Source organism: Cuculus canorus, chromosome 3, assembly GCF_017976375.1.
Source record: "Cuculus canorus isolate bCucCan1 chromosome 3, bCucCan1.pri, whole genome shotgun sequence".
NCBI classification, from domain to species: domain Eukaryota; kingdom Metazoa; phylum Chordata; class Aves; order Cuculiformes; family Cuculidae; genus Cuculus; species Cuculus canorus.
In genome coordinates this window covers 110,510,106-110,530,006 of record NC_071403.1, presented here as the reverse complement: position 1 = coordinate 110,530,006, position 19,901 = coordinate 110,510,106, and the positions used below count along the sequence as shown (strand labels likewise).

Here is a 19,901-nt window from a genome sequence, read left to right as displayed (position 1 = left end):
TCAGGTAAATTAATCACTTCAATTTCTTTCCAAATTCTGCATTGTGTTAAAGGTGTTGAAGTTGACCGGCACCAAACAGGATCATGGCATGGTTAATTTCTAGAATCACAGTGCCTGATTTTGTAAATATTTTAGTAGTAAAAACTTGAAAACATTTGCTCCAGATATAATATAGCTAAGAGCACAGAACAGCATCTCCTATCCTATATTATCTGATAATAACTTGCTATTTTAAGAGACTTTTTGGTATTCCTCCCTCCCGTTAAGACATTTTCACAGAAAATAAGATTCCTTAAACCACGCCATGTGTTCAACTCTTTACCTGTTTCCTCTTACAATGCAACTTGTTGGCTAATTTCTAACTGCCTTTAGAAAGAGGCACTCAAAGATAATTAAATGCCTACAAGCATCATAAAAATCAGTGGCTGCACGGAGGGGCAGGGCCAGTCGAGGGTTTCTGTGAAGCTACAAGCAGAGGCAGCTGAGCCCACGGCTATTCTGTGTGCTGGCTAACAAGTACAGCTACACCAGCTGTCCCAGGAGCACGCCACAGCCCCATAGCCCCACATCAAGTGCAGTACCTGCTGCTTTTCACTCAGCCAGCAAGAGATACAGGAGGAGCCTGGTGGTATCAGTGAATGCAGTAATAGGTACTATGCTGCATACACAGAAGAAAGATAGGGTATGGAAACAGTAGCAGGGCAGAATAAAAAACTTCTAAGTGAATATACTAGTGAAACAACAGAAAAAGCAAAGTTGGTGGTTATTTATTGATAAAAACAATATGAATAAAGCCAAATCCTAGTATTAGTTTCAACAGGACAGATGCCCGCAGGGGAAAGACTCAGTGCGTCTAACCAGAGACAGAGAATACAACATTTTAGCAAAGTACACCATCCCATATCTCCTACATGCTTTTGGTGCATTAAAGAAGTTAATTCTTAACAGTTTGTGTACATTTACTGAAATAAGAAAAACTAATAAGCAAACATAAAATAAATTATTACAAACAAACTGCTTTCTGTGCCAAAAAAGGAGCATATTAGGAAGAGTAAAAGGAAAACTTAAGACAGCGAGGCTGGAAAGTACTTCAGTGCAGGCTTCTACTGTTCAAAATTTAACACTTCAGAAACGTATCATGACATAGTTTTGGCTTATTTGAACATATTCATCCCACCTACTCACAGGCAGCTCTTACACTAGCTATGAGCTCAGATAATATTTTACAGAAGCTGACTTACAAATTCTTCAAATAAGTGTTCAGGATGTGCTCAAAATGTCACAGTACCAAGCACTGAATACAGTGCAGTCCCAGCAGAGACTGTGCTGAGGCTTCTGCATAAAGCACATGGAAAGTAAAACAAAAATAAAACCCTCACCGTTCTTCTGGAGTGTCTACATGGAACGTTCTCTCTATGACAGTGGTCCACTGAAGACATCTGATAATGAATGTGTTTGGCTTTGGTCGCTCTGTTTTCATTAGCTGACATTCTAAAGAAATACACAACATTGCCTCTTTTATACATTGCCAGATAATGGGTGAAGAGCAAATAAAATCAGTTAGATAAAATAAATACAGCTGATGTATACCCGTCCAGCACTTATATAGAAATACAGAGTGGCAGTATAACCATGGGCTTGAACAAAAGGTAGAAGGTAATAGTCATAAAGTGAAGAAAACAGTCAGAGGAATTCGTGCAACTTGTATTGTTGCCCATACAAAAAGCTTGATCTCCGTCCGCAAACCAGGTCTGTGTTATGAGGGTAAGAAGAGTATTAGAATCCCGGATTGCTCTAGTACGCCAAGGTAACAGCAATAGCCACAGGCACATTTTTCCATCTGTACCTGGCAAGAGGAATATGACATTTTCCCTTCAAGTGGTAATCATGTCACAACTACCCACGCTCCTGTCACTTCAAGATTAGATTTATTGTAAAATACCCTATGTGAGAAAATTCAGATGTGGAAACTAATCTGATTATTAATGTAGAATACTCCCACCCACACAGCCGGTAGGGCTGCCCCAGGAAAACATCTGGTTCTCTTTGTACACAGAGCAGAATCAGGTCTCTCTATGCTACTTCTCATAAGTATTTCTCTAAGATATTTCTACAGTCCCTGAAAAGTAATAATTTCAAAACCTATGTAAGCAAATTATCCCATCCAACTATAAGGATTACTTTTTATAGTTGGAAGACTTTTCCTAGCATTTAATGCAACTATTCCTATAATTCAAGCATATTGTTTCTTGCCCTATTAACTAATTTATTTTATCATTTCAGCAGCTATCCCTTTTAGACATCTGAACACTATTTCATCTCTCTTCAGACTTCTCTGGCCTAAATCAGTTGAACCAATCTGTCCTCACAGGTTGTGCTTTTGGATCCAAGATCTTCCTCGTCACACAATTCTAGACATACAGTAGACTGCCTATTACTCCTCTGCCACCAGACCACAACACTGGTAATTCGGGCAACGGTTCAATGAGACTGAGTATTAGATTTTATGATTTTACACGCACTAAACCTTACATCTGCAAAACACTGACCTACCAAAACTCTTTATTCATTTACATATATTTTTATTCATGCAAATATATTTAAATATTTTGTGAACTAAAGGTTACTCTGTCAAAAGTGTAACTTGTTTTCCTGCAGCTACCACAGAACAGACAAAAATATCACATTCCATGCTCTGGAATGCTATCACTTGTTCAAAGCTGATTCAGATCAAATGTGAGATCTAAAATTATTTATCAGGTTCACAAATCAATCAATAATGAATATGGCAACACAATTCCTGTTTAATTACCATGCATTGTAACTTCCTTTTGGAAGAGTTACCAGCTACCAGTTGACCCACACCTTTTACTGAGGTAGTTGACTATTCTTCAGCGTACAATTTTGTACTTATTCTTGGTGAATTACATTTTATTTATTCCAGTTAATGTCAATGCTTTAAAAAAGTCATGTTACATGACATGTACCACTTCCCAAGGCATGCTATTCTTTCACAGAAAGAAATTATAGTGGCTTGACGCATATTTTCTTCACAAATTCAGGGTCCTTAAACTTGAACTATCATTCACAGTTTTACAGGAGTGCGTTTTAAATATTCTCCAAGTACTGCCTCAGATTCAGCAAATTTCTAAGCACCCAGGATACAGAAGTACCTGCTACACTACTTTTGCTTTCTCCGTTAGGCCTTTGTTGCCAGTGTTAATTGTACAAGATGCATACTCATAGCTGACCTTCCGAAATGCAGATGCATACTGAAAATACATTAAAGCATTTCTATTTAACATTACTAGCTCATAACAAGCTTAAAGACTTAGTTCAAGACATCGGTTTGTATGCCTGAACACCTAAACAACTTGGGACACTGTTATCTAAGAAATGGTCTCTGTCTCCATGATACAAAGTCACAGCAAGTATTGGCAGACTTACTTAACAGGCACATACTTAATACAGGCATGAAAAAACCTGATATTAGAGTGGATTTTGTTGGGACACCTTGATTAAGAACTTTCATGCAATTTTTTATTTGAAAAAGCAAAGAAGAGTGGAAGTGGTTATGTCTTTTGACGGGATTTTTTCCTGCAGCTTAGCAGAACACCTCAGAAGCTTGACAGACACACGTATGAAAAACAAAAGAGGAATAAAGTAAATATTGCACTTTGCAGGTGTCTATTCCTTGATGCACAAATGTATACATACACCATACATCCATGAATTATCATGTAAGTCAAACTGCTAACTGGTCAAGGAGATGGCACGACATTTAACAAACCTGTGTATACTGTGGAGACTCAAAAGAGAAAGAGAAACCCAACCTCCTCGCTTTTATAAACTCAGCTACATCTTGAATGGGAAGAGAGCCATCCTCAATATTTAGAGCTACAGCAGCATGGACAGAAAAAGAGGCATAACACAACGGCATGAGGAGGAATAAGGAGGACAGGAACAGATGACAGGAACCTGGGGAGCATGATGAAGTAAAGCTGCTTAGGATACTTAACCAGGCTTGCGGCTGGGTGCAAGTATGACTTATGAGATCAAAGAAGCACCCATCTTCAGGGACATGGTTGAAGTCCAAGTTATGATCATGATGGCAGTGAGGCTAGAGTTAATAGGCTATTTGTTTTCCTAACATCTTTGGCTGTAACTCCAAGGAATGTGTTAGGCTACCTTCATAACAGAAGAGACTAGTAGCATTGCCTGCTCTACAATTACCTCATCTTACTCCTGACGAAACCCTCCACTCATCTTTAATCCTGTCACCCTTCAATCATGTAGGCTGAAATTTTCTTTGCTAGGTGTTTGCCTAGAGCTGCACACTGCTGTAAAATACTGCTTTTTGGAGATGAGACTTAAAATCTGGCAAACCAAGACCTTTGATACCCTTTTAGTATTCTTCTGAAAATGTAACGCATCTGGCCACACTATGTTTGGGATGGGTAAGAGTGCAGTTGGAGGAGGGTAAAAAATTTCAGTAGCAATTACTAAAGCTCAAAATCATTAAAAATCAATGCATTGAGGATAATTCCAAGGCTACAGCTATCTCCTGCCTCCATACCTGCTAATGGAAAGCTTTTTCTCCTGTTTTCACAATGCCTCATCCTATTCCTCAGACAATGTGAAAAATAAACCATGAAAAATGCCATGTTGAGACAAAATCCAATCAGGAAAGATGGCATCCAGCAAGTTATTTACAGAAAAGTTGTCAAGGAAGAAAAGACTAGGGAAGAAAGGGAGAAGAGTGGGAACAGGACAGGAAAAATACTGAAAACTGTGTGAGAAAGAAAAACTTTGGGGACAGCTAGAGTATGGCTAAACTATAGGAGCTAATATTGGGGAAGGAAGGGAAAAGAAGCTGCCAGGGACAGAAAATTGAGGTGACCATGTTAGGATAATCTGAAGGCAAAAAGGTAGAGAGTCAAACCTGCAGAAAAGTCTACTTTGATTAAAAATGATCTAAAGCAGCTGAAGATTTTGAATTTCACCTTTCATTTGCTGATTGCAATACATACGAAAATGCACACATTAAAATGGTATTAATATAAGCTCATCAACTCAAGTATGCAGAATTTTGAACTAATATAACTAAGCCTATGTCCAAATGCTTACTATGATATGTTCTTTACCTATGCATATAGTATACAATATATAGTATAATGTGTATTTTATTTATATTAGTTATGTATATCTATACTATGTTATGTATATCCATACCTAATATATAGGTCTATTATTGGTACTATCCACATTCATTTTTTCATACAGTCCTCAAAGTGATGACATCCATCATTACCAAGAACAAAAGGAGAGGAGGGAGCTGGCCTCTTCTCACAAGTGACAGGGGACAGGACAAGGGGGAATGGCCTCAAGCTCCGCCAGGGGAGGTTCAGACTGGACATCAGGAAAAAAATTTTCACGGAAAGGGTCATTGGTCACTGTCAGAGGCTGCCCAGGGAGGGGGTGGAGTCACCTTCCCTGGAAGTGTTTAAGGGACAGGTGGATGAGGTGCTGAGGGGCATGGTTTAGGGAGTGTTAGGAATGGTTGGACCCGATGATCCAGTAGGTCCTTTCCAACCTGGTGATTCTACGATTCTATGAAAACATACAGATGTATATATTAAGCTCTGCAAGTACCAAAGACCATTTAGTCTCTGAGTTTTCATTACAGATTATTAAATAAATCAATTAAAGGTAATAAAAGTACCTTAGTAGTTGAACATGGTGCTGGAAACATAAAAAAGTAAAAATGCCATTTCACTATCGCTGAATGATGCTATTGAAAAATAAAATCAAGCAAAAGTTAATAAGGTTTTTTCAACATTCTGTTAAAAAGTGCTAAAGATTTAATTTCCTTGTGGAGGTTTAAAATTGAATGTGTTCGTATCCTTCCTTTCTGAAGCAAAAAGAGTTTCAGAAAGAAGTGGAGGACCAATGTATTTCTATAAGTGGTGTGCTACAGTTCCTTTTCAAGTAGATAAAAAGTATGCTGATATTTAGTACACCCACATGTTTTCCGTGCTGCTGTACACAAATGTATGTGATAAACAACACTCCCGTCATTATTGTAACATGAATAAAAATTTGCTTGTGAATGTCTTTCACCTACATCTAGGAAAAAACCCAGATCTATTAAGATGAATAAGCACTTTAATACAAATTACTGTTAATTATGAAAATATTTTTCTACTAATTACCAAAAAAACACAGTACTTTTAGACAGATAGAACAGTTTTGAAACTACAAAAGCATAGAAGAATGAGTGAAACTGGCTACCAAGAGCTGGCTCCAAACACTCGAGTGATAGTTGGGTCACTACCAAGAGTAGAGAACACTCTACCATAATGTCTTCAAGTTTGCAACTATACATAAACATATGTAATTAAGGGGCTGAATCTCAACTTAAAACAGTTGGAAGTCTAAATTATCATTCAAAAAGATGAGTAAGCCAGTAAACAGACAGACTCAACTTTGTGTTCTTGTATGCTAGCCATCTACAACTTGGAATTACATATTTTAATCCTAAAGCTTTCTGTCTTGCTGAGATTAAACATCAGCTATGAGAATTTTCCCCTTTAATATTAGAGGGGATGAAAAACCTTGGGGGAGAACACTTGTTCAAAATAGCAAAATACAAAATCAGCACCAGAAACTGACAACCGTTTCAACAAGTCTGTAGCATTCGTTTGGCCATTACTGGATCTATAAAGAAAATGGAAACACAATGGATGTTTCTCAGATATTGAACTTCTCTCATTAAAACAAAAAAAAGAGTCAGATGTTAACAGAAGTTAACAGAGGTTAACTTTTGTCTCCAAGTCCACAAACAATTTGAAAATTCTGAAATGTTAGACTATGTTTTTCAAATAACTGTTACTATCTAAATTAAGTAGTTATGCTAGTTAAACTCTCCTGAGCAACTCTAACTACAAACTGTATTTCAAAACGTTCTGTTTACTTTACACCATTCTGAACCACAGATGACAAAGTTTGCTTGAAGCTGTAATTACTCTGCAAAGCTGGGAAGCCAATTAGAGGGCCTGAAACCTGCCAGTTCCGAAAAAAAAAAAAAAAGCACAGATCATCTGTTCAGATTTTATTAAAAAGTTTAAAGTTTGAATTCTATAACTTTAACCATATAATCACCAGTCTTCTTTTCCTAAATACATTCATTCAGCATAAAAAAAAAAAATAGAAAGAACACTAATACCATTTTAGTATTTCATACATGGAAGCTTTCAAGTTCAGATGAATTTGTTGATATGGCTAGATAAGAATACTAAACATACAAGCAGTGATAAAAAATTGCACAAAAAAATGAACAGAAGGTTGCATATTTGAGAAATAATTTCTAATCTAGACTGAGCATTAGCACAAAAGATTACTTCCAGTGATCATCACGGGATATGAAAGAAATAGTATTGAACCACTGCTTGCACTGTTTAAAATATATACGTATTTTTAAATATATACAAAGTGCTATCTACACACAGATATCTTTATCTACCTAAATATCTACCTATTTGCATTACAATTTAACCTTGTTTTTTATTCTTCTTTTGGTCTTTCCTTCACAAGATAAATACTGTTTTTCCAATCTTTACCTACTGAGTTGCTACGGCCATTCTTTCTTTCTCATGTCAACACCGCTTACAAATATCTTTTTCCATTACTGCTACTTCGTACTCCAAACTCACGCTTTTCTCTGATGACATTTTTTTGTTTAACAAGTAATCAACAAATAGCAGAACTAACACTGAGACAGATACACATGCTTTTGCTCACATGCATTTGAAAAGCCACAGCTTTTACATATACGTACAAACATATGAGTATATGTGTATACACACACACCCCCCCTTAGCTTGGCCCTCTCTTGATTCTCCAACTTGTTTACCTACTCCCTATGGGAAACCTACTTTTCTGAAGCTTTCCAAAGGCTCTGGTCTTTCTCACTGGATTTTATCTATGGGGGTATGACTCTAAAAAAAAGATTGGTAACACAGAGATTTATGTGAAAAATTTAATAACCCTTCTTTGTTCCCAACACATGCAGTTTTCCCCTAAAAAATGCCATCCCAAAACTGCTGAACAGGTCATTTTTCTCCGTTGTCCTGATGATCATATCGCTTTTCTCTTTGCATCCTTCATTTCTTAACCAGCTCTATCACATCAAATATAGGTAGATTTTCAACATGGTACGTCCCCACAGCCTACCTTCATCTTTGGTATCACTCTTTATTCAGTATTAAAATGCCACCCATCCTTCCACTGTTCCAATTTCAGCACTATTTCTCAAAAGCATTTCTAATTTATCTTTGTTTGCCTTACTGGTTGTCTTTTAAATCCTCCTTAAAGCTACTCTTCACTCTGTCTTAAAAAATGGGAGGGAAGGAAGGAGAGAGAAAAGGGAGAACAGAATAAAAATCTAACCTTGACAATGGATTAGTTGTTGATGTGCTGAGACCACTGCCTGTACTACAGGCTAATACTGTCTCATTGTTTTCTCATACTCCCCCCATCTGTTTGCATCCATCTGCTGTCCCTTGTTTTATATTTGGAATTTTAGTATTTTGGAGCAGGGACTGACTTTTTGTTCTGTACAGACAGAAATCCCACTTCTGTGAGGCTTGGCTCATGACAAGTACTTATATGTGCTTTGATAATACAACAACATATATGACTGCATAATAAACACAAAACCCAATTATATTCCCCTCCTTGAAGCTGAAAAAGATCATCCTTAACGTGATGCACTTCATCATGCTGGAAAGTCTTTTATATCCAGCAATCCAAAAAGTGCTCAAGTAGCATCCATGTCTTTCTGTCATTACAACTAGTTTGATAGTTGCCCCTTTATGCAAAGAGAAAGAATGAAAATGGGAGATTTCTGCATGTTATTGCTGGGATTTGCCAGGGGGTTAGTTTGTTTTCACAGAACGCAGTAATACTATACATCCTTCTCTGTCTTTCACACAATTTTATTTATGCAACTGAGTGTATCACACCAGCATAAAAACTCTCAGACTAGGCTATAAACTTCAACTTTGACCTGTCATGCTCATACCAGGCCCTATTTAGAGATAACTTAAATTACAGTATGCTATACTGGTGTCTGAGAAAGCACTGGCAATTAAAATGGAAGGATAAGACCAAGTAACTCCTTTTCATTTATGACCCAAGCCAACTGAACCCAAACTTCTAAGTCAAACGACAGAATATCTATACCACTTAGAAACCATTCACGAAGTAACATGAAAGCCTCACAAAGAAAATTACTGGTCCAGTTTTCCTGAAGGCAAAACATTTTCCCATCCAACACAGACAGTAATATTGGTTATACGCATTAGATTTGAGTTGGAATTACCATAGATGTATTTGCATATGCAGTACATTACACATACATTGCCTTTTAAGATTAAGACTAGGAAAAAGTAGCACAGCTTCTCCATTTAGAATAGCCAAGGTTCATCGATAATCATTTCTACAGAGAAAAAAAAAAATAAAGGAAAATGTGTCAGAAAATGTTACTTGCTCACAATAACTAGAATTTGCTTTTTCTTTTCAAAGACAAGAAAAAGGGTAGTCATACCACAGTGAGCTTAGAAAGTTCTATCTTTCAAGATACGATAGAAATTCCAGGTTTACATCATTTTTGGCCAAAGCTCAAAGGCTACTGTGAAGGGTTACAGCTCTTCCCAATTATTCTCTACATAAAGATCAAGATGAAGGCAAAGGGCCAATTTTAGAGATGCCTCATACCAAATATGCTATGGGATTACCTATATACTCTTTGCATATGTGGGAAGTGGGTTTTTTTCCCAGTAAAGGCATAAATACTCCTTAAGTAGAATTTAAGCAACTGCCTCTTCTGCCTTACCCTGCCTTCTCCAATAATGATGACCCATCAAAGACCAAAGTGATTTACACAAACCAATGCTGATTCTACCTAGGCAACACTGGACCAGTTAAACAGCATTGTGAGGCCATGTATTTTTGGAGGGAAGCCACAGATGGTATACGTCCTGTCACCCGGAGTAGTAGTTTTGTTCCAAAGAAGCATAATGGAGTTTTAAAAGCCAGGACATTTTTTTCAGGCCTCTGCCTGTACAGATAAGTTATACCAATCGAATCTAAATTATTTTTAAACTGGTTCTGACAGCATAAATGCCTAAGCAAAAGCAATTTATATTAGCATATTTTATTTTGCAGTTGAAGTGGGCTAGGAATGCACACCCACTCAGTCAATCAAGGGTACATCTTCAAGCTAAGATAGCTTGATTACTCGCAACTGTTTGTCTCTACCTCAAAAGAGCTAAACTGATTTTGAACCAGCCAATTCAGGTAAGCTCACACTTCTGAATTTACACCTGAAAACCAGCATCAACCAGTTTTACAATGAATTTCCCACTAGTGTAATTACATCACCTTCATTTATTTTTAAGTGTACGGTTAAATACCACAGCACAAATTTTTGTGAGTCTAAGTGGCTGGTGTAAAATTAACTGGCTCCACGGGAGAGAAAACAGAATGATTACTATATACTGCCCAGCATCACCAGATTTGGCTAATCTGATCACCCCTGTAACCATGTGGCAGCTCCGCAGATGCAGTGCAGGGTACTCATTGATGACTTTGCATGTGCCCAAAGGTGGGAGAGCAGTAACCGCAAGAAGGCAAAGCCCCTGCCCGGGACACTGAGGGGCTAGTCCCGTATTTCCTGACAGTGAATCCAGCTCCACCCAGCCCCTGTCCATTATACTCTTCAGCTAACTCTATGTCATCTTCAGGGACACACTTCAGCTCCAGGAAGAGAGACCACACACCTCCATCTCAGGGCAACATGGTTCCCCTGCATTCTGGGTGGCCAGCAACGGGCTAAAGCCTGCATGCACTACCTGAGGCCCTCCCACTATACATAAAGCTCATACCTGTTTACACACCCACTTCCCAATGCCTTTCCCCCACCTTTCCACCCAGATCACCCCAAGGAAAAGGGATGGCCTCTGAACACCTGTCCTGTAACAAAACATCACCTGATGAGAAAGGTTTGATTAACAAAGACATACTTTGCACTGGAAACACTGTTAGCGATATGTAAAATAACTTCATTCTCTCTGGCCTTCCTGTTGTTCCCAACAGAGTACACAGATGACAAAAGACCAGGGAGAGAGTAAAGCTCAGGTATGGGACTCCCAAGTTCTCTTGAAAGAGATGAGGGAGCTACTCTAGAGAAACGCCCAGGAAAGAGACTTTCGCAAAAGTAAGCCTGATGTCACAGGAGCAGGAGGCAGTGGACACTGCTTGGAAAATATCTATACAATGGAAGTAACTAGATTGACAGAGCAGGATATAGAAGTGTTAAACTATAGAACAAGTATCATTCAAAGCAGAGCTGTGTTAACTTTCCAATGTTCAACTCCAACAGCACTATGAAAACAATGCCACAGCCTTGGCCTTTTCTGCTGAAATAACAAGCTGTATGCAAGAGCCAAAGATGTCCATCATTTGGAGAGCAAAAAGTAGACTGAGACCACACTCTCACTTTACAGATAGCTACAAAGATTACATGAAGATAGGGCCGTAAAGACATATCTTGAAGTCCTTGCCAACCTAATCAAGATGGTATTAACAATGATCTCACACTCCATCTGCCTGGCTAGTAATTTATGAAAAAACTACTTCACTATTACAGGAAAATATGTTGCACTGCTTGTGGCCACAAACCCACTGCAGCAGCCCAGGAACTCTCGGATCAGAGGCCACGAGACCAGTCTCTGACGTCTACCAGGTAGTGCCAATGAGATCCAATTCATTCATACAGTGGTTTTGTTCATTTGCCCTTTTGATGATCTCATCTTCAGACAGATAAAACAGCTGATCAAAAATTTACAGTCCTTCGCAATTTAGAATGTAATACCCCACTGCTTTATAATTTCAACTTATCCATGTGTTGTGTAATTTTGTACTTCTTCCTCAAGATCAAACATAATCCATTTAATTAAAACCAAGTTAAAAACTGGAATCTTATCCAAATATTCTGAATCTAGAAGACATTTGGCTTTTCGTCCTGTGAATTCCATATAGGTACTTCCCTTAATTTTATGGGATTCTTTTTATAACTGAAAAATCTCCCTATTCCTGCACAGATCAGCAATCACTTCTGATTAAATTACTTTTACTGCCAGAAAATAGAAAAACTCATCTTGCTTACTGAAACTGTATTTCTTCAATTGTTATTGCATGCTTGCTCCTTTACCTTATAGTGCCTAAGAATCAAACTTATGAGGCTCACTTGGTGCAGAAAGGATTACTATCTATTTCTTTGGCGGGGGGGGAAGGGGTAGTTTTGGTGATGGTGTCATTTTGGAAAACCATATGAAATCTTCCAACTTCCATCAAGGCAAAGTTCAGGGGCAGCATTCTAATAGCAGAATTACATAAGATGACCTCTGGGTATCAGAAGAAAAAAAACCCCAGCAGTATCAACACACCAGAGTTAATTGCTATTCGCTTAGCAGAACTACTGTTTGTATCATTCTTCTAGTTGCTGTAGCAAAGGAAGGCTAGACATGCAATGAAGAACACGGTAAAGGAGGACAAAAAGCCCTAACATAGTTCTAGAAACATTCTTTCTGCTGCACACTGGGGAAAAAGTATCTGGGAAACAACTAATTGCTATAAAGCAGTAGGTTAGGATATTCAGAGCAATAACTAAGGATTAATAGTGCATGATCTAGTCAATGCCTACTCATATGAACAACCTGGAGACATCACTGCTTTTTATACTGAATGGCAATAAGGCAAAATGAGCCTTTAATATTATTAGAAGGGTTACAAGCTCCATATAATTCATAAGACTTCTGTCACAACCAGAATATGCAAAGCTTTCCTCTTCTGTTTGTGGGACAAGACATGGGTTTGGAGCATGACATCATTTTCTTACCCAATAAAATACCCGAATTACTAATATACAAAGGCTGAGTCAATCTCAAGAACAATTTTATCAATAAAGTCAGTAAATTCAGTCTCAGAAGTATTTTTTTCCTCTTCAGCAATCTAGAGGAAGGGAATTCATTCCCAAAGTACACACGCTCTTGTGGCTCCAATACTCCTCTCTAAAACTAAACATTGCCACTGGTAGATTTGGTACATTTTTCTAGTATTTCTCTGACAGTTTCTAGCTATAGCATCCACAACTCATTTAGGGAGACTTCTTGCCCCCTTGGCTTAGCTCCTCAAATGCTTTAATTTCTGTTCAGCAATACTCTTCTACCAATAACATTTTGCTGGATCAAAAATCCCCACAGATTTGTCTTTCAGAAACATTCTTGGAAAACAAGAAATCAAAATGTCTTCACTTTATCCAAGATACACACTTTGTAGCTTTGCTAATATATGCAAATCGTCTGATTGCTTGAAATTACTGATTAACCAGGCTGGAGAGCTGATTACCTGATTATCCAAGAGAAAAATAATTTAGCATGATTTTGTGTCATTTGACAGTCTAGATAATTTTCTAATTAATTTGAGTTTTCAAGTAAATTCAGAGATACTACTGAAAAAGAGAAAGGGGGTCAATGATGTGAATAAAGGTAAGCTTTCCAGGAATCTTCTTTGACCATTTGTCAAATGTTATTGTTAGTTACAGACACTTCAGACACACAGACATAAAAATGAGAACTTAGACTTCTAAAAATATTCAAAAAAACAACCCACAGAAAAATCTTCAATGCTTTTGTAAAGACATCTTGTACAGCTGTACATAAGATTTGCGATGCACTAGGCTGACATTGGCATCAAACTTCCAGTGTTACCAATAAATTCTGAACTACACATGAGGCAATATGTAGCAGTTATTTTGTCAATATGCTGAAAGAATAATAAATACTGGAAATACATACTTGCCACTGAAAAGTTGTTGAGTGGATATGGCAGATCCACATCCTGGGGCTTCTCCTTATAGCCTATGAAAGAGCCATCTGTCTTTAGCAGGAAATATCTTGGCCGCCAGTTTTTTATATATTCTCCTAAAGGAGGAAAAAAAAGATGTTTATTAGTGCTGTAGGATAAAAACTTTTGATATTAAAAAAATATAACACATTATCAGTGTCTAACAGTAATTATCACAAAATCTTTTCAGATGTTTTCAATTTACAGAGGAAACCTCAAGTCTCTCCAAAAAAAGAGAAAATGGAATTGCAAGCAATTGTAAGCATGGACTACATTCTGGAATGGGAAGCTACAAGCACTGTATAGTAATATTCTACAATTCAAAATTTTTTCACACTATACTCTTCAAAAATCCTACATCTTTATACGTACAAACAGCTCAAAATTTGCTGCAGGCAAAACTAAGCACTACAGCTTGACTTCTACCAACAAGCTGAAATCTGAACTACTACAAGGTAGAATATTTATCCTGCTGAGCCAAAGTAAAAATGCTTAATGCCTCAAAACATACGCTGAGCAAACACAAGAAGACTGGGGGTAATGGAAGAACCTATACAAGTTATACTTTAAAAATATATCTGAAAGCAAAAGGAACAATAAAGCAGAAAGAAGGAACCAATTACTTTTTAATAGGCAAGTCCACCAATAAGCGCATCACCTCCACCTTCTGCCTACCCTAGTCTGAACAGGAGACTCTGCTAGCCATGAGGTATTCAGGACCAGAAGCATACAGAACAGGTTAGCAAAGACACAATAGTTTAATTAAAGCCACTTATTTGCTATTTAAGTGTGAAAAATATCTTTAATAGCATTATACTTTACAACACCACAACAAAATCTCAGCAATTATTTCATTTTTCAAGTGTGATTACTTAGTTAAGAACTGGTGAGTATAACTCTGCCCAACTTTCCCCATCTTTGATTCCTATCAACTCTGCAAAGTAAATTATGTATGGACTTACTAGGACTTTAAATAAATTACTCTTCCACCATTATACAAGTGAACATTTTAAGAAAAATAGTGTATGTACCAATGCAGTATTTCCAACCGTGCCTAGCACTTCTCACTGTCTGCTAAATGCTCAGAACTGACCAGTCCAGGGTCTGCACTGGTCCTGGGTTAAGCCCAGCCCTTTAGTGTCATTTACCACCTCGACAGCCCATTAACCATAGCCACACAGCTTTGAGACAATTCATAGGTCCGAAAGAAGTTTACATCCATTTAACACAGAGATTACTCCATCAAAGGCTAATCTAAAAATTGTTAGTCACATCTTCACCTTTCCATAATACCAAACAAATAACTCTCACTTGTGAAAGTTCAACACGGGAATTGTCGATATGGACTTGCTGAATTTCATCACAACTTGCAAGGATTTCAATGATGGCTATGGCTTAAAAATCTATACTGCAGCTATTTACGTTTCCTATTTTCAACATGTATTTAAGCAGAGAAGCAGGGTAGGGAGTAGGAGGTGGAGAAGAAGAGTGAGAAAATTGAACACCAGGCTATTTGTGCTGACTTACGTTTCCTGGTTCTCAGTAGCAGAACTCTTCCTATTTAGTCCTGCTTATAGATAGCAAGGTACCTCCTTGATTTTGTTATCTAGACATATCTAGACATTTCTCCATCACATAAGGAGAAAGAAAACTGAGAAAAATCAAGGTGTTACTTAATTTGACCACAAAATTAATACAGCAGATACAGCAGTAGTTGCATTTGTATTGACTCAGAGCTTTCTACCTCAGATGTCTGCTGATAGTTAAGCTGGTAACATCACTACTGACACTGCCAGTCTGAACTGATTTCTCAACGAGAAATCCCAGCTAACATAAAAGCAAGCAACAAAAACCCCAACATAAAACAACAGGTATGAGATGCTTCTAAGCTGTATTTCTTCTCCAAATGCAGTATGCGAAAACCAATGTGTAACTTTAATACCAACAACAGTGAAAAACTATATCGTCATTACATAAAAAGGTAGACATTTCCTGAATTAAGTTTGCTGAATACCTGAAAACAAAATAATCATAGGCCTAAGAGAAGGTATGGCTCATATTTTAAGAACATTTAAAATATGCCCTGCAACAAATTTGCTGAATTCTGCATGAACTCAAATATTAACACCCTAGTTGTTTTCTTAAACAAACTACAAATAGAATGTTCTGTGCAATTCTAATTAATTATAACTTATTTAATTGTAACAGTAAGTGACTGTTAAAGGAGAAATTGCCTGTTACTGGATCTAAAAATCTACCATGATCTTGGTCTCATCTTGAAGGTCTGTTAACTGGAAGGCAGGCATCTAAAACTACTGAAGAAGAGTTGAAACACAGTATAGAGAGAATACCAACATGCCTAAAACAGGTCAGCCATCCAACAGCTCCGGCTTCAGAGCCCTGCTGTCTGTAAGGAATAAACTGGATAGGGATTTAAGCAGATTCTGCTCTAGGAATCAGAGCTGATAAGTACACTCATTAAGAGAAAACTTTGCTTGCTTACATACACACTGTCCAGAACCAAACATATAGAAAACATTTTTCTACCAGATGTTCTTAGAGACCCAGTGCACATTTCCCTGATCACTTACTCCCTTTTATCCTTTTAGGAAAACACTTCAGATTGCATTTGGCTTCTAGTAGTTATCCAGAATCTCTTAATCATTAAACCAAACAGATTTTTTTATCACCTACTGAGTTATGCAGCTGACGTTCTGCCTGGAGAAAAAGCATTAGAAGAGTATGACTAGCACATCCAAGCTTCCCTTCAGAGAACTAACGACTTTGGACAAAAGCTAATCAGAAGACGACATAAATATTGAATGACCTAAGTAGAGGTTGTACCTGTCTTCACCCAGAAAACTATAGATGGACACAGGACATAATATAAAAGCAATTGCAAAACACTACGACTTCTAAAGGATCCATATATTTCTTTCATAGACATATTTCTTTGAAGAATGTTTCTCTTAAATAGTTCCCCTATATGAACAACGGACAGACTTCTTTTATAAGACATCTGTACAAACACACACACACACACAAAGAAAAAAAAGAATCCCCTATTTTTTTCTTAAAGTGACCAATATTCCAATCCCTCTTCAAGGCCTATACATGAATATTTATCATCTGCCCTTTATTTTTTAATTTAATTAACAAATGGGTGAACACTTTCGAAGACTAAAGTAAACACTGGTATCAGTGAACAGTTCACTTAGCTGCTGAAGTGGATTAATGGCTCTCAAGATGCACTCTAGGTGCTCTCTTATAACTGCATTCCTTCTACACAATCTGCTTAAAGATAGAAAAACATTTCAGTCCATATTTCCTAATAGAGATGTGCTTACTGAACTGCTTTGAAAGATAAAACCTCCATACAAAAATTACTAACACACAGCAGAGTATTTGGAAAAAACACTTCCACATGTCTTCTAACTTGCCAGCGTGCATTTAAAACACACACATACACAAAAAAGAAGTATATTTCGCAGTATGAGAAATATTAAATTACTTTAAAGACATTTTGGAGTATATGTTTATCAAATACCTCAACACAAGCAAACAACAGGAAATTTGCATCTGAAATACATTAATTGAAATGAAAAGAAATTCCACAAAAAAAATAAAAGCCCAAGCAGGGTAATCAAACCACGAGACAGTGACGAATTAATGAAATGGAGCTGCAGTTCTTAAAAAAGCAGTGGATCCGCCATAGAGAATGAATCAGTTTGCACCCCGCTTCCTGCTGAGTTAATGTAAGCTAAATTATTATTTTGCTTACATTTACACTGCCCTAAGTTGAAAACCATGTTCTTTTACAATTTATTAGACAGTAAGAAGAGGTCTCTAATTTCAGCCACCGCAGTGAAGAAAGCCAAGTAATTCCTACATCAGTCAAAGTTTTTAAAGCTACTTCAGAAAAGGGGCACTGGAATATATATCTCACAGATATATAAAGACAATAAACACATACATATATACACATACAACAAAAAATACAAATTTATTATCAGTTTTAGGTTGTGGGGATCTGCTTTTTAAATAACTACAGAGAGAATTCACTCTAAAGATTATAAGACAGTAGTACATTCCTGAAGCACGTGAAAATGCAATCTGATCTTCATGTAAAAAGCACCCTCGCAACATGCCACTCTTTAATTAATGTTGCATTTAATAATATAGTGGCTAACGACAGTAACAAAGAATGCTTACCGAGGGTTTGTTTAGAACATAACCCTCATGGATGGCTCTGTATTCACCTCTGTACTGCAAGTTAATAATTTTTCCTTTTTGCCTTTGACAACTAGTAACAAGAATCCTGCCTTCAGCACATTTCACAAAACATGTTTATTCTAATGATGCAGTTTTGATACTGCTGAGGAGCTTCACAAAGAAGAGCTTTCTAAGAAACTATAGGAGTGGTCAACAGATCTGTGTTAGACATATGTATCACTCAAAGTTCATAATTTTTTACTTCACTTCAGTACTCAGCCTCTCTCTTCAAACAGATACTTCACCTCAGATTCGATGGTTGCTATTGTTAGTCTCACCACTTACAACCCTTATGTGTACAGAAATTTAGCAATGCTTGAAAAATTATTCAGTAATTAATCTTACTATTAAAAATACTATATTTTTTTAAAAGTCACCTTTGCACAACACATTTTTCAGTATGTAAATGGTTTTAGAGGCGTGAAGGAAATGTCCTTAACATACAGTGCTGATAAGCAACAGAAACCTGAGTTCAAAAACTCGCTTTCTTAAAAGAAGCAACAGCCGCCACACAGACAGAAGTGAGATTCAAGGGAAAGAGAGAGGAAAAAAAAGGTGGGGGGACGATAGACAACACCCAAATCCCCTCCAAGCAGAGAACACAAAAAATCTGCCTCTTTTTTGTGTGATCTATTTACTAACATGGATTTAATAGAAATAATACACAAATACTGTTCTCCCCCTGTTTTTTTAAAGCACCTTCCTGATAAATCAAAGTACAATTTCCCTACACTAAGACTTACTAAACAGAGAGGGGAAATTGAATTTATCTAAGATTATTAATCGAAATTACATAAAAGAAAATAAAACAACATAACCCTATGTAATCTTTCTTTAAAAGAAACAACTGTAATTAATGTTAGGTCAAGTAAAATATCAGAAGTAATGCCAGTGGTTTTCAGATTGAATTTACTTACCTTGGCCCTCTGAGGGCAGTGTTACCTAACACACGATTAGAAGCATCAGTGGACTATTTGATAAAGTCAGTAGACACTAGTAAGTGTAAAGCACTTCTGTTAAATATTTACTTACTTATGATTTCATGATAACAAATTTGCAATACAGTTCAAAGCTACTATAAAAAAATAAACGTTTTAAAAAACCAAAAGAAGTATACCTGTCCTCAGGATTCAATACGGGTCCTTCAACCTGATGTAAATATATAATTATACATCATGCAACAGATTTGGCAAAATCTTATCACGCACCAAAAAAAAATTAAATAAAATTTGTTTTTCCTAAGATTCCATAGCATTTTAAAAGCTATTTTTATTATATATCCCCTCCCAGGTATTTGCTGGCAGTTCAAAGAAAAGCAGAATTTGGAGCTAACGCTTTTTGATTCTGTGATTATTTATTTATACTAACTGTTTTCCCACATCTCCCGGTAATGCTAAATGACATTTTGAGCACATCTGTACTTATATTAGACAAAAGCATTTTTCCAGTCACAACTGGGAAATAGGAAACAATTTGTGTTATGTGTGGGCATTGGCTTATGCCACAGCTACGTTTCCCTTAAGTTTCCTGCAAATCGGGGAATTCGGGTGAGAAACTTCAAGTGCCCTTCACTTTCCATGACATCACAGCTATGCAGTGTAGATATAAAGAGTGGTCAATTTATGTTCAGCTGCTCACAGCTGTGTGCCAGAAACCAGTGA

General features: G+C 37.0%; 1 protein-coding gene across 1 annotated transcript in view; it reads right to left on the bottom strand.

The window, feature by feature from the left end:
* The window catches only part of AKT3 (AKT serine/threonine kinase 3), a 155,917-nt gene that overhangs the window by 59,593 nt on the left and 76,423 nt on the right, over window positions 1-19,901 (bottom strand). Inside the window, exons 3-4 of the mRNA XM_054064144.1 lie at window positions 13,920-14,045; window positions 1,380-1,491 (exon numbers count right to left, since the gene is read on the bottom strand). Coding sequence (XP_053920119.1) covers window positions 1,380-1,491; window positions 13,920-14,045 — 238 coding nt within the window. The remainder of the gene's footprint in view (window positions 1-1,379; window positions 1,492-13,919; window positions 14,046-19,901) is intronic.